Source organism: Hemicordylus capensis, chromosome 1, assembly GCF_027244095.1.
Source record: "Hemicordylus capensis ecotype Gifberg chromosome 1, rHemCap1.1.pri, whole genome shotgun sequence".
Lineage (NCBI taxonomy): Eukaryota > Metazoa > Chordata > Lepidosauria > Squamata > Cordylidae > Hemicordylus > Hemicordylus capensis.
The window spans coordinates 280,268,084-280,282,838 of record NC_069657.1 but is presented as its reverse complement, the minus strand read 5'-3'; the positions used below and the strand labels follow the sequence as shown (position 1 = coordinate 280,282,838).

The following is a 14,755-nucleotide window of genomic DNA, read 5'->3' as shown; positions in this document are numbered from 1 at the left end:
GTGAGTATCCCTGCATACTCCTTGTGGGGGTCCTCTTTTAATCTTCCTGGAGAAAGATTTCCCCAATTGGGGAGGAGAGGACCTGGGCCTCCCCTCCTCCCACCCCCTGGAAGAGAAGATTGGGCCCTTCTCTTCCTACTTTTGCTAGTTAAAGAAAGACTGCACTGTTCCCTATACTTTTTTTCATATGTGCGCAGAATGAGTTATGCTCTGGGCGTCAGTATCAAGACAGTGTGCCTAAATTGTGGTGCACCTAGGTAATTTTGGCCCCTGGACTGGCCCTGCTATGAAGCCCCCCTGCTGCGAGGCCCCGCTGCATTTTGGAGAGGTCTCTTGCCGCCACCCCACGCCCGCCCTGCTGTGCCGAACTGTGAAAATTTACCTTAATTTTATCTGCCAATGTAAGCGACGGGGGTGAGCTGAGCAGACCTCCCTTGCCCTGTGGTGGCAGCAGTGGTCGGCGGTGCAGCCGCTGGGCCTGCCCATCTGAGAGAGCCAAATATGGGCATTCCTTTGTAGATCGGAACTTTGCATTGAAGTCAATGGAAGGCTGAAAGGCGGGAAATTCAAGCACACATCACAGAACTCAATGGAGGAGGAAGAAGAAGCACTTTGCATTGAAGTCAATGGGAGGCTGAAAGGCAGGAAATTCAAGCACATGTCAGAACTCAAAATGGAGGAGGAAGAAGAAACACTTTATCAGTCACAAAATGGAGGTCCGAAACTACAAAATCTTCAGAGCTGAAACGGGTGATTCGTTTCGGCTCCAAAACATTTTGGGATGGTGATCAGGTGTTTAGTTTTGGCTACGAAAAACGCAAAACAGGCTGTTTCGGGTACAGAATGTTCTGTGCCCGAAACGTTTCACACATCCCTAGAGCACACCACCTGCCCCCCTCGGCATGAAAAGGGCATTTAAATCCCTGTAAATGCCGTGCCATGCCAGCACTTCTTCTGGCACTTCTTCTGGCTTCTCCCCAAGGAGCCCTGCACTCAAACAGTCCCACACAAACATGATTTCGGGGGGATGATCAGAGGGGGGACTATACTCAAGGTTGACTCAGCCTTCCATCCTTCCGAGGTCGGTAAAATGAGTACCCAGAATGTTGGGGGCAATATGCTACATCATTGTAAACCGCTTAGAGAGCTCCGGCTATAGAGCGGTATATAAAAATGTAAGTGCTATTCCCCAGGTACTCAGGAAAGAGAAAGGAATATGAGGACTTCCTAGGAGGAGATATGTATATAAGGGATGGCAAAGGATCCGGGGGTGTGTGTCTTGTTGGGGGTGATTACTTATATAGCAAATGAGCTAGCTCACTCCCATTACAGCAGAGATTAATAGGGTGTCAGGGGCAACAGCTTGTAAATGATAAGCATGGAGATTCATGTAAGATTAAACTAATTTATTTTATTCAGAAGTCCATGATGATAGGAAAAGACCTATATCTAACTACTGGCTACATGGTGCTCAGAGAGAGAACTAGAAGCATTCTGGGGAGAAGGAGAAGGAAGTCACTCCCAGGAAGTTCCTGAGCACATTCTATCAATAGAGGGGTCATAGAGGCAGAGATACAGGAAAGACAAGACCCTAACTATCTATCTCTATTCCCAGTGCCCCTAGTGGTCATTAGGATTACTGGTGTAAAAGCTTGATGCCATCTCGAGCTGGATCTCCAACAGGTCTGCCCCGCCATGACCTAGGATGTTGTTGCAAGGGATCACCCCATCAAAGCAGTCCATGCAGACCAAACCAAACTCCTGCCCTGCTGGCAGCTTGCTGCCAGTGGGCTCACTCTCTCATGAGAGGGCCATTCTACTGGGGAGGACCAAGGGGTGTTGGGCCTGGTCTCCCTTCAGACTGCACACTCACGAGTTGAGCGAACCCAACACAGGAGGACCCGCTTGTGTTGGGCCCCCAACTCTCCATGGTCAAAAGTAGAACAGAATTGCTGCAAACATCCCCTTTCCCTGTGAAGCCTTGCACACACCCGAAGGAGATTTTTACACTCCATGTGTCAGAGCCTGGTTGCATGCTCAGACGGGGGACATCAGATGCGTGGATGGATCTTTAAAACAATTCAAAATTCCCGAGTTCAGTCCAGCGTTGCTCCTTATGCAGATCTGCAGTCACCATTTGGGGGCACAAGCAAGGGTGCACATGTCCACATGTGCAGTCAGGCTGGCAGGGGGCATACTTAGCTACTTGGCGGCAGTCACCAAGACAGGGAGAGCAGTCGCCAGGGTACCCATTCCCATGGCATAGAGCAACCTGGCTTAATATAGAGCACCAATGGCCTGTCACTCTCTCGAGAGTGGTCCGTGGGAGAAGGGGATGTTTTGTTGTCACACATGATTAGAGATTTTGCTTAGCAATTTTCTCCCCTTCTTCTCATGAGTTGTTAGGGGATGTTCCAAAGTCCTGGCACTCTCTTGAGCAAGCACAGTCCACCCTGGGTCGGCATACTCCCTCTTCACAGCTACCGTCTCTCTCCTTTGACTGGAGCACTGCTGACCCTAGTGACTGGCTCTGCTCATGAGTAAACCTAAGGACCGTGAACCCCCAAAGAGGAACGGGATGGGGCCCCTTCCCCAACCTTTTTGTGAAAAAATATATGACTTGGCTGCTTGAAATTCCCTGCTTGGGGCTAGCTTTAAAACCCACTCCTGGGAAAACACACACACACACCAGCCAAATCTTCCCCTCCCGGTGCTGTGATGGGGTGCCCTACTTAAGTTGCCACCTGAGTGTTTTTTGCTTGCGAACATACATTATTGCTGCTTCCATCTCGGGGAGCAAAGCACTTAGTACCTATCACTGTTCTCTCTGATTTTTTTCATCTGTGTGCAGAATGAGTTTTGTTCTGGGCAGCATCAAGGGGATTCAGAGTGGGGCCTTCCTGATTCAACCTGAGCGGGATCTAAAATTAACCGAGCAGACATCAGAAAATGTGTGAGCATGTGAGCCTGGGAAGTACATCAGAGAATAACGGGACAGCCAAAGGTTGGAGAGAACTACCATGCGCACACCTTAGAGGGCACAATGTACCCATCCTGTCATCCCATCCCCTTTCCCTCCTACTTGCTGGGTGGGGGTAGCTGTTGGGATATGCAACAGCTGCAGCCTAATCTACTGTGTATAGTTTCCATGTAATCTGCTATGAAGCCAGAGGGGGCACTGTAGCTTCCTCAATACCAGTTGGGCTAGCTAGGAGTTTCTATTCTCCTTCCTGTTCCTGTTTGTTCCTGTTCCTGTGTGTAAGTCAGCAAGTTCTGTACTGCTCTCCAAGTGCCTCTTTTGTTTGTCTCACAAGTAAAGTTATCTTAAACCTTTCTTTGGTATTTATTCCGAAAACCGCATGGAGAGCCATGCAACAGGAGCAAGGGGCAGATTGGGAAGAGGGAATGCTCCTGTGTGACTGTGCCATTGGAGTGGCTGACAAGTCTGGGGTGGGACGTGGTGGGATCCCTGTTGCCAGGCAACTCCATAGCTGGAGAGGTGACAGGAGGGGTATGTCTGGTGCTCAGAGAGGTGGCCAGCAAGAACTGCTGCAGCAATGGGGTGGATACGATCCTGGGCAAGTCTGCGCCTCCTCCTTTATGATTGTAGTTTGAAAATCGGCACAAAACCATGGTCATGGCAGCATCCAGGACTGGACGTAATGATTCAGTGACCAAACCAGAGGTCTCTGTGTCAAACATTTGTGCAAACCAAAGGCTCAGTTTTGACGAGGCAAACCGCAGGTCACTTTTGCTGCAACTACAAATTTGGATGTACTGGAGTTCCAGCCTCTGCCACATTTATTTCCAGTTTTATGTTACGTCTGAATTCAGCCATGGATAGCTTCCAGAGTGCCTCCCATGAATTTTGAACCTGGAAACATGGCCAAGAACTGTATTAGATGGTAGGAGCTGGTAAAGCTTATTTTCAGTAGCCAAGTTTCAACACATTCCCCACCCACCTCATTCTGTTTCTTAGTTTGGTCATTTATTTTACTACTTATTCATTTCCCCAAAGCATTTAGCAGCTGGTCAGTGCCTTGTCTGAAAAGCAGAAAGAATTGAAATGTCACTTGTCCAAGGCAGAGATGGGTGGGTTGCTGTTTTGTGTTCAAAGCTGATCTTTGTTTTTCATCAGGCTTTAAATTATATATCTATACAAAACAGACCACAAAAGAAGGAAATTGAATTTCACTCTTCTTATTATGCTTCTTTCTTTCTTTTTTTAATCTAACAGAGAAGTTTAGCCAAGCCCACCAGCAGCTATCTTTACTGGATACATGTCTTCAGTCTGGGATGAATATTCATGATGAAGCCCGTCTGGTTTCCAATGGAGACCATAAACACACTGGGAAAACCCGGGTCTCTCGGTGTTTTGTTTCAGCTGCACAAGCAGAACAAAAGCTCCCGTAGTGCAGAAAAACTCCCTGTAGTACTACTTACAATAAGAGGCTCATGTTACAAGTCCATTGGGCATTCTGGGGACTCCTGAAGCAATGTGGGAGTTGGGAAGCACACAGCAGTGTGGCTTCTGTTGTTTTAAAGCTTACCACAGTCATCTGACAACCCAAGCCCATTAACAACCTCGTTGCCTTTTTAAAAATATTATGGTTGCACTGAATCTTGCCTCTGTGCAGTGTACAAATCCAGCTGCCTAGCAAAATATTGGACAATCCAACAAAACATTTGGACATCCATTGCTTCAGAAGTCCCCCAAATGGCACAGCAAACCACAAAAATTCTTCATGCATTTGTCAGAGATGTTGCCTGTCAAACCTCCAGGCATGCTGTGTAGTTTCTATGTGTTCTGCTTATTCAATCAAACAACTAAGAGAAAAGTGTGAATGTTTAGGATCTTTGCTATCAGCCTGTCCTAGTGACCCAGTTTGCAGGGCAGAGAGGATGGGGAGCAGAACAAATGGACTCAGGAGAAGTACATCGGCAGGGTACCGGATGCCAGCTACCAGCCCGGTGGGCGATTTAGCCTCATCCTCATCTCCTTCACTTAGCAGCAGCCGGTCTGGAAGGACCCCACCTACCACACAGAGTTTGGTGAAACCCTCAAGCAAAAACCAGGGAGAAGAGCAGAAAGCCCTGAAGGGGGATCAGGTCCAACAGGACAAAGTCTGGAGAGAGTTTGTGGAGGCTGAGAGAAGGGCAAACAGATATTGGTAAGTAACTCAGTCCTGTTTGGCAGTTCTGCGGTATTGTGGATGCGCTGACTTAGTGAGTCCAGGGCTGCTTATGTCCCGATTGCCTTACTCAAGGTGTGTGCCACTGTTGTCTTTATGTATTGTATTCAGCTGTTGCTTTGTTTCTTGTTTCATTCACTACATATTTTGTACATAGAGATCATCTCTGTGTAGGGATTTGCTCTAGTTAGATGGCACAGAGATAATCTCTGTGCAGGACAAGGAACATGAGAACTTAGGTCAGGCCTGACAGCATATGTGTTTTGCCCTACATGAAAAATATCTCTATGCTAGAAAAAATGTGATGTATTAATTTACCCCTACATTTATTTTTTGAGTACTCAGTGTGTGTACGGTGGGGGGAAATGCTTTCTCTTTATTGCTACATTTCTGTAGGATCTATGTGACTGATGAGTCACATCTTCTTTTGGTTAATGAAATACTGAACTAATTTATAATATCTGAAGACTAGTGAAGACTCTCTGGAAGACTGTATGGCCTTTTAAGGACCATATATGGTTATATATGGCAGCAGTTGCTGAGATTATACACCTGTTCTGTTCTGGCTTTTTAAAAAATGCAACAGCATATCAGTAAGAACCATGGCGGTATAAGCATCTAGGCTCTGGGAAACCCTGTGGTTCCTTAAAAGATTAGCAAGGATTCCTCAGTAAGACCAGTAAGGCTATCCCTGAGAGACAGCATGAACACCAACTAACCATATATCTGTGACTGCTAATGTAGATGGACCAATACTGTTCGCATCCATATTATCCATTTATCTGTGTAACGTTGTGAAGTGAGCAGCCAAAATGCTCTCATTTCCAACCTCTGCATAACAAAAGGAGCGGGGGAGCTTAGAAGGATGGAAAGTCTTTAGACACTACACTGCGTAGGGATGTGCGGAACCGCTCTGGGGGGTTGGGGGTTCGGGGTTGAACTCATTTTTTAAAAAACATTTTTTTAAAAAGTGGCCACACAAAAATGGTTGCTGATCTATGGAGGCCCGAATGGGCCAGAAAAGAGGCTCAGGATGGGCCGCAGCAGTAATGTGAGAGGCCAGTGGGGGGAGGGGGAACCTTTGTGGACCTCCCCCCACACGGCCTACAGGAAGCCCCTCAAAGGGGCTGAAGGTTAAAAAAAAATTTATTATTATTATTATTATTATTTTTAATTCATGAACCCCGCCCGGACTGGGGAGGAGTTCAAAGGGGTGCCAGACCGAACTGGTCCAGTCAGGTTTGAGTCCAGTCCAGACTCGAACCGAACCAGGCAGACCAGCTGGTATTATTATTATTATTATTATTATTATTATTATTATTATTATTAATTCAATTTCTATACCGCCCTTCCAAAAATGGCTCAGGGCGGTTTACACAGAGAAATAATATATAAATAAGATGGATCCCTGTCCCCAAAGGGCTCATAATCTAAAAAGAAACATAAGATAGGTACCAGCAACAGTCACTGGAGGTACTGTGCTGGGGGTGGATAGGGCCAGTTACTCTATCCCTGCTAAATAAAGAGAATCACCACATTAAAAGGTGCCTCTTTGCCAAGTTAGCTTGGGGATGCACACCCCTAAGGCTGGGTCCTGATGACCATACCCTATACATTCAATAGAGGTCCTATTCACTCAACCCTGAGGCAGATGGGCTCCCTCTTATCCGCCTTTCAAAAGACCAGAGGTAAAATTATGTGGGTCTCTGCCTGAGTCTAATGACCACCAGACTTAACCTCTTCATTTTGAACAGCTCACTTGAAAATGACCATCCTGCCGAGTTCACCTATCTGGCCGGCTCCAGAATGAGCCTGATTGACTATTTTATTGCCTCAGGGAATCTGCTCCCTCTGGTGGAGAGGTTACCCCCAAATTTGACAGTGATCATCTTCCAATTTCGCTCCTTTTAAAGCCCTTCATTCACCAGGCCCACACAGAGAATTGTTAGAATCTCCCCATATCCTTGGTGTGAGGAGCATATTACCGTGCTAAGTGGTCCCCACAGCTGGATCAAGCACTAAATGGGCTACTTGCCTCTGACCACCTGCAGCGCATTCAATCATCCCTACTAATGACCCTGCTGGTGCGCCCTTGGAGTCCTACAATGCTCTAGTCCAGGAATTACAGCAGCTCCTCTCTCATATGAACTGCGAACCCCATGTACAGAGCCAGCAGGCCTCCAAGCAGTGATTTGACAAGGACTGCGTTAATGCCAAAAAAGCCCTTGCCACCACCTATCAAGTCTATAAATCTAGTTCTGGATGCTGGCCACACAGAATCTCCTTCAGCAGAAAAGAGTACAAACTCCTGCTGGCTCATAAGAAAAGAGATGACATGAAAGATGCCTGGATGGGTCTCGTTCAGGCCATTAGATCCAGTGGTCCCTCTAATGTTTATGCTGGTCTATGACTGTAATAAAGACTGATTGATTGGGAAGTGGAAAAAGTACCATGAAGCTTTCTTAAAACAGGGGTAAATACTTCCTAATTCATTTTCTTTTTAGCCAAGCTTTTTAGTTGAAATTTTAGTTGACTAGCTGACCCGTGCGGCCGCCGCCGCCCTGCGGGGGCCGAGTACAGCCGCCTCCGCGGCCGGGCCTGGCCAGTCCCGCCGCCTCGCCTCCGCGGCCCAGCCAGTCCCACCGCCTCGCTTCCGCGGCCGGGCCAGGCCAGGCTACCTCTCTCTCTCCTCCCGCCCCCCGTCTCCGGCGGGGCAGAGTGCGGCCGCCGCCGCCAGCGGGCCTGGCCGGCCCCAGAGTGCCGCCGCCGATGCCGCGGCCGGCCCCAGAGTGCTGCCTTCAGGCCCGCCGCCTCGCCTCGCGGCCGGCCCCGGCCCCGCCGCCTCGCTGGGCCCCGCCGCCTTGCCCCGCCTCGCTGGGCCCGCCGCTCGCTGGGCCCCGCCGCCACGGCCTGGCCCGCCGCCATCGCGCTGGGCCCGCCACCTCGCCCCGCCTCACGGCCGGGGCCGCCGCCACCTTGCTGGGCCCACCGCCTCGCTGGGCTCAGCCGCCGCGGCCCTGGGCCCGCTGCCTTGCCTCCGCAGCCGCCCAGCAAGCGAATTCTCCTGGGTGTGCTGCCAGCCAATCAGGCGCCCCCTGCAGCCCAGCCAATCAGCTGGGCTGCCGGGACGCATTTCTCCTGGGCACACCCAGGAGAATTATATATATAGATGTTTTTAGTTGAATTTTATTGATTGTTTTAACTTTACATTTTATATCTGTTTTAAATGTGTTAAACCTTTTGGTTTGTTTCATTATTGTAAACCGCTGAGAGATTTTGGTCATTGGCAAGTATATAAATATGTTAAATAAAGAAAATAAGAATGTTGAGATCAAATCCTATGCAAAGCAGCTGTCAAAGCAGCCTCGCTGTGGCCATTGAGCCAGTGAGCTTCCTAACTGTGGTTCCAGGGAGTCTTGGGGGCAGTGCTCTCTTTAACAGGGATTCCCAGATGTTGTTGACTACAACTCTCATAATCTCCAAGCAAAAGCCACTGCAGCTGGGGATTCTGGGAGTTGTAGTCAACAACCTCTGGGAATCCCTTTTAGAGGGAACACTGCTTGGAGGTAGCTTGCCAGTCAGTTGCAGTTATCTCTGTCTCTTTCTGTCTCCAAAGAGTTCAAGACAATTACATATTATCCGCACCTCAGGCTGAGAGATAGTGACTGGCCCAACATCACACATTGAACTTGAGCAGGAAATTGAGCCCAAGTTTACCACTTTATCTGCTACACCACACAGGGTCATATAATGAGGTTGTTCTCAGTATTGTCTTGTTCTCTCAAGACAATACTGAGCGAGACAGACAAATGGTCTGACTCAGTATATGGCAGTTTCCTATGTTCCTATGACCATTTGTGCGGGGCTGGGGGAATGCAGGACACAACCTACCTTCCCCCACATGATGTACACTACTCCTGAGCTTCACTGCAACGCATGCCCACTAGCGGTGTGCATGGAACTGGTTCCGTGCACACCCAGGAGGTGTGTGTGTGGGGTTGCTTTAAGGCATGAGGTGGGTGCCCTTACCTCCCTGCCACACTTCACCCTCCAGCGCTGCTTCAAAAACCACGCACGAGGCAGCTGTATACCCTCTTGCTGCCCCGGTCAGCATAAAACCGCCTGCCACTTCCGGTTTTACTCTAACCGGGGCAGCAAGAAGGTATACAGCTGCCCCCCATCAGTGGTTTTTGAAGCAGCGCCAGAGGTAATGGCAGCTTCTCCGCACCTTAAATCAACCCACCCACATTCATACTGGTTTGAATGCAGGGTTTCCGAACTGGTTCAGCGTTCTAGGAATACAACACGGAACCAGTTCATGCACATCCCTAATGCCCACATGACTAGTGTGAGAACAATCCTGGAGCGGCAAGGGGCTGAGGGGAAAGCAGTCTGTGTCCTCTCATATCCCATAATGCACTGTGCGAGCAGCACAGTGCACTAGTGGATCCCCCACTGCCGGGCCACTCCTTCTGCCCAGTTCTGTGGAAGCTTGGGCTGCCGGCAGCTTGAGTTTCCACACAACTGGGTGGCGAGGTAGGAAGACCTGTGTACATCCTATCTCATGTTTTTCAGCCCGGGTGAAAAACCTGGGCTGCCTGGCGGAGGAGTGCCGAGATGGGGACCAATCCTAGTGCTTTATTTTATTTTATTTTATTTTATTTTATTTTATTTTATTTATCTAACATATTTGTATACCGCCCAAAATGCACATTTCTGGATGGTTTACAACAAAACAATAAAAACAACAAGTAAAAAGTCTAAAACATTACAACAATTTAAAATTTAAAACAACGTTAAAACTATTAAAATCCATCAAACTATAGTTTCTAATTAAAAGTCTGGGTGAACTAATGTTTCTTGACCGCCTTTTAAAAAATTGTAAGAGATGGGGAGGCTCTTCTTTCAGCAAGGAGCACATTCCAAAGCCTCAGGGCAGCAACAGAGATGGCTCGTGCCTGAGTAGCCACCAATAAGCTGGTGGCAACTGCAGACAAACCTCCCCTGATGATCTCTGATGATGGGCGGTGTGGCTCATAGTGAAGAAGACATTATTTGAAATACCCAGGACCCAAGCTGTTTAGGGCTTTATAGGTTATAAACAAGATCTTGTATTTTGCTCGGAAACCTATCGGCAACCCGTGTAGATCTTTTAAGATAGGAGTGATATGGTCTCTCCGAGATAACCCAGAGACTAACCTGGCTGCCACATTCTGGACCAACTGTAGTTTCCAGACTATGTACAAAGGCAGCCCCATATAGAGTGCATTGCAGTAGTCAAGTCTGGAGGTGACCAACAGATTTACTACTGTTCTGAGGTCAAGATGTAGACGCATCTCAAGAAACAGGCGTATCAACTGAAGGTGATAGAAGGCACTTCAGGCCACTGCCTCCACCTGGGACACCAGGGAGAGGTTTGTATCCAGAAGCAACCCCAGACTGCATACCTGTTTCTTCTGGGGAAGTGTGAACCCATCCGGAACAGGCAGATCAAAATCATCTCATGAGTTCTGATCCCACACAATAAGTACCTTCATCTTATCTGGATTTAATCTCTGTTTTTATCCCTTATCCAGCCTGGTGGTGCTTTAAGGGAGATTATGCCTTCTCCTGATGATGTTGACAGGGAGAAAAAGATTTGGGTGTCATCAGCATACTGATAACACCCTGCACCAAATCTCCTGATGATCTCTCACAGAGGTTTCATGTAGATGTTAAACAACATCAAAGACAATATGGAACTCTGAGGGACATCATTCCAAAGTTCAGATTTTGAAGAATGACAGTCCCTGAGGGACACCATCTGGAATCTGTCCATGAGGTAGGAGTGGAACCACAGCAAAGCAGTGCCTCCCACCCCCAACCCCCTCAGACACTCCAGAAGGATACTATGGTTGATAGTTTCGAAAGCCGCCGAGAAGTCCAAAAGGACCAACAGAGTCACACTTCCTCTGTCAATTCCCAATTAGAGATCATCCATCAGGCCGACCAAGGCAGTCTCTATCCCATAGCCTGCCCAAAAGCCAGTCTGAAATGATCTAGATAATCAGATTCATCCAGGACTACCTGGAGTTGGGAGGCCACCACCCTCTCAATTACCTTGCCCAGCCATGGGAGGTTGGAGACAGGCCTATAGTTGCTTAACTCTGAGGGATCCAATGCAGGCTTCTTCAAAAGAGGTCTAATAATTGCCTCCTTAAGGCAAGGAGGCATCCTGCCTTCCCTCAGAGAAGCATTTATAATCTCTACTAGGCCTTCTACAACAACCTCCCTGCCAGATGGTATAAGCCATGTCGGGCAAGGGTCAAGAGAACAGGTGGTAGGCCGCATCGCTCCAAGCAGCTTGTCCACATCTTCAGGAGTCACAAACTGGAACTGATCCAGCCTGACTACATAAGAGGAGTCATTGGACACCTCCGATTCAGACATTGCAGTAACTGTGGGGTCTAAATCCAAGTTGGCCCAAATACAAGAGATTTTATCCACACAAAAAACCTCATTAAACATGTCACAGCAGGTTCTCACAATGAATATGAAGAGCTGGTTCTCACAACAAGCCCTATCTGGGTAGGGCAGTGCTAGCCTGGATAATGCTGGTCGTGAGAACAGCTTTAATGATTACTTAAAGTGGTATTCATGTATTCAAATACATTTGTTGTTGTTCATTATTTCATTTTGCATTATATTATGAATCACACATGTCCTGCTTTCATGTGCTTTCCTGGTGGTCTCCCATCCATAAAAATAATGAACATAGGAAGCTGCCTTCTGCCGAGTCAGACCAGGAGTCCAGAGTCACCTATACTGTCAAATACACCTATACCGGCAGTGACTCTCCAGGATTCCAGTGGAGGGTCTTTCCCAGCCTTCCCTGGAGAAGCCAGGCATTGAACCTGGGACCTTCTGTGTGCAAAGCATACACTCTGCCACTGAGCTACGGCCCCACCACAAAGCCAAACCTCTTAGCTACAGCAGCCAAACTGCATTGTGTCTCTTCAGACCTTTAACTGATCCATTATCAACTTGACATGTTGGGCATATGTAAGTGAGACATAATTTGCTGATATTTTAGTTAAGAGGAACATAGAGTACTCTTGGGCAAGTCTAATTCTCCATTCATTTCAGTGGAGGAGGTAATGCTGCATCTACTAGTTCCACTGATGTGCAGAATTGCCTCCTCCATTCAAGTGAATGGGGAAACCTTTGTGGGGGTGGACTAGCTATGTGGAGTTCCACACTTGCAACGGATTGCTAGACCAAGGCTGGATACTAGCACTATGCTTTTTCATAATAAAAATAAATGGGTTTCATTGGAATTTCATCAAGCATCTGACACCACCCATGATGATGTGTGCAAAACTGTGACACTGAGGGGGCTAGGATGCGCAGTCTCCCAGTTCAAGAGTTAGCCCTAAAATGATGTGTTTGTTCTGGGATTTTAAAAGTCTACTTTAATTGCTGAAAAATTGGCATCATTATACTGGCATCATCATTTAAAAAAAATTGTAACATGCTTTGCTTATATTCGCCAGGTACCAGAACTGGAGTTTCCTGAAGGACTATGATCCAATGGTAAGTCCTTCCCTAAGAGGAAAGGCTAACACATTTGGGGCTTTCCATCTCCAACATTTAGTCTAGAAACAAGGTAATTAGCAAAGGACATGGTAGAGGTTTATAGAAGTATGCTTGGTGCAAAGAAAATGAATAGCGGTCAGTTTTGTTTCTTCTCCTGTAACTCTAGAAACCAGGCTCATCCCATGAAACTGACCGGCAGGAAATTCAGATCGGACAAAATGAAGTACTTCTTTACATATTGCAAAATTAATGTATGGAACTCACTGCCACAAGATGTGATGATGGCCATGAGCTTGGGTGGCTTTAAAAGGGAATAGACAGATGCATGGGGAACAAGTCTATCAATGTCTACTCATCTTGATGGCTATATGGCAATATGGTACCACCAGATTCAGAGACAGTATGCCTCTGAATACTAGGTGCTGCGAAGCAAGGGACAAATAACACCATATTCTTACCACCCTGCTTTTTTAACTTCCCAGAAGCCTCTGGCTGGCCACATCATTCTGCGTTTGATGGCTTGCTCAAACAAGGCATCCCTTATAGTCTTATGTTCATTCTTGGAAGCTGATTGGTTATCCCAACTTTACTTAATATGGGTATTCTCAAAACTGAGTCCCCAGATGGCCGAGTCATCGCCAGCCACACTGGCTAAAGGTTATTGTGGCTGGGAATGACCCGAGTTGTAGACCAACAACATTTGGGGATCCAAGTTTGAGAATCTCTGGGTGAGTATGGAATGGATTAACTGTTAACACTTCTACAGAAACAGTTTTCGTTAGATCATCCAAGCAAGTTGACATAAATAATTGGTTCTTTCTTTTATCTAGGGAAAGAAAAAAGAACATGAAGAACTCCCTGAGTATGTGTCAGTATTCTCAGACAAAATTCCCAACACCAGCAGTCGCATCATTGGCAGCAGAATGAATACTGACCTTGGCAAAACACTGGTAACAATGGATTATTTCCTCAACTATGGAAGGAGAAAAAATAAACTTGAACAGGAACTCCAGCCTGCCTAGAATTAAACAGAAAATGCCTAGCTTCAAAGAGAAAATCTTACTCTAATGCTTTCTGGAGCAAGGTTCATACTAAATAAACAAGCAAATCCCCAAACAAAACGAAAACTGATGAAAGTTTGAACAATGGGTCAAATTCTATCCAAATAGGACATCAATGAATTTAAAGTTGACACCAAAGGCTGCTGCTGAAATCCTGTGGACAGTGGCAGCTGGTCAGTAAGGGCAGGAGGGGCTGTGCGCCCCCAAACAAAAGCAAACAAGCTAGTAAAAGATCAGACCTACCAGCAGCCAGGGAAATCTTCAGAGCACGGAGCTTCCTCCAGCCCCTCCTCCCCTGCCTGTAACTTCTTATATTTGTCTTACTGGCGGGAACAGCTGCTACTCAAGCTGCTCCAGCCAGTCTGATTTCTAGGGGGCTCCTCCTGGCACTGCCACCAAGAAGAACTAAAATAATGGGTTAAAATGCTCTTCCAGGTTGCTTCAGAGAATATGTTTTTAATACCTTTCTCCTCTTCTTCCTGGGGGCAGTGCCAGGAGGAGCCCCCTAGGAATCAGATTGGCTGGAGCAGCTTGAGTAGCAGCTATTCCAGCCAGTAAGACCAAAATAAGAAGTTACAGGTCGGGGCAGAGGGGCTGGAGGAAGCTCTCTGCTCTTGAGGATTCCTTGGCTGCTGGTAAGTCTGATCTTTTAGTAGCTTGTTTGTTTGGTTTGTTTGGTGCGGTCCCTCTTTCTGCCTTTTGCCCTTCTTTTTCCTTTCCTTTTTTGCCTTTCTCCCCACTTTTTGCCCTGACTTCTTTGATTTCTGCCTTCTCCCTCCCTGCAAAAAAACCACCCACAAACATTTCTGTTTTCTATTTTTGCCCCTGCTTTTCTGCCCCCCCCCACCCCCGTTCTGTTTTCCTCCATGTTCTCAGGCTTGGGTAAATACCCAAGCCCACTAGCTCCTGCCTTGGTGACCAGGTTCT

General features: G+C 47.3%; 1 protein-coding gene across 5 annotated transcripts in view; it reads left to right on the top strand.

Annotated features, from left to right (window-relative positions):
• C1H2orf50 (chromosome 1 C2orf50 homolog) overlaps nucleotides 1-14,154 on the top strand; it is a 127,166-nt gene extending 113,012 nt beyond the window's left edge. The window contains exons 1-4 of one of the 5 annotated variants that reach the window (XM_053285639.1): nucleotides 3,320-3,905; nucleotides 5,013-5,171; nucleotides 12,725-12,764; nucleotides 13,598-14,145. In XM_053285639.1, coding sequence (XP_053141614.1) covers nucleotides 3,862-3,905; nucleotides 5,013-5,171; nucleotides 12,725-12,764; nucleotides 13,598-13,789 — 435 coding nt within the window. In that variant the 5' untranslated portion in view covers nucleotides 3,320-3,861 and the 3' untranslated portion in view covers nucleotides 13,790-14,145. Of the gene's footprint in view, nucleotides 1-3,319; nucleotides 3,906-4,237; nucleotides 5,172-12,724; nucleotides 12,765-13,597 lie in introns of those variants that run through there. The other 4 variants (XM_053285641.1, XM_053285640.1, XM_053285638.1 and 1 more) reach the window with 4 other exon arrangements.
• The last annotated feature ends 601 nt before the right edge of the window (nucleotides 14,155-14,755 follow it).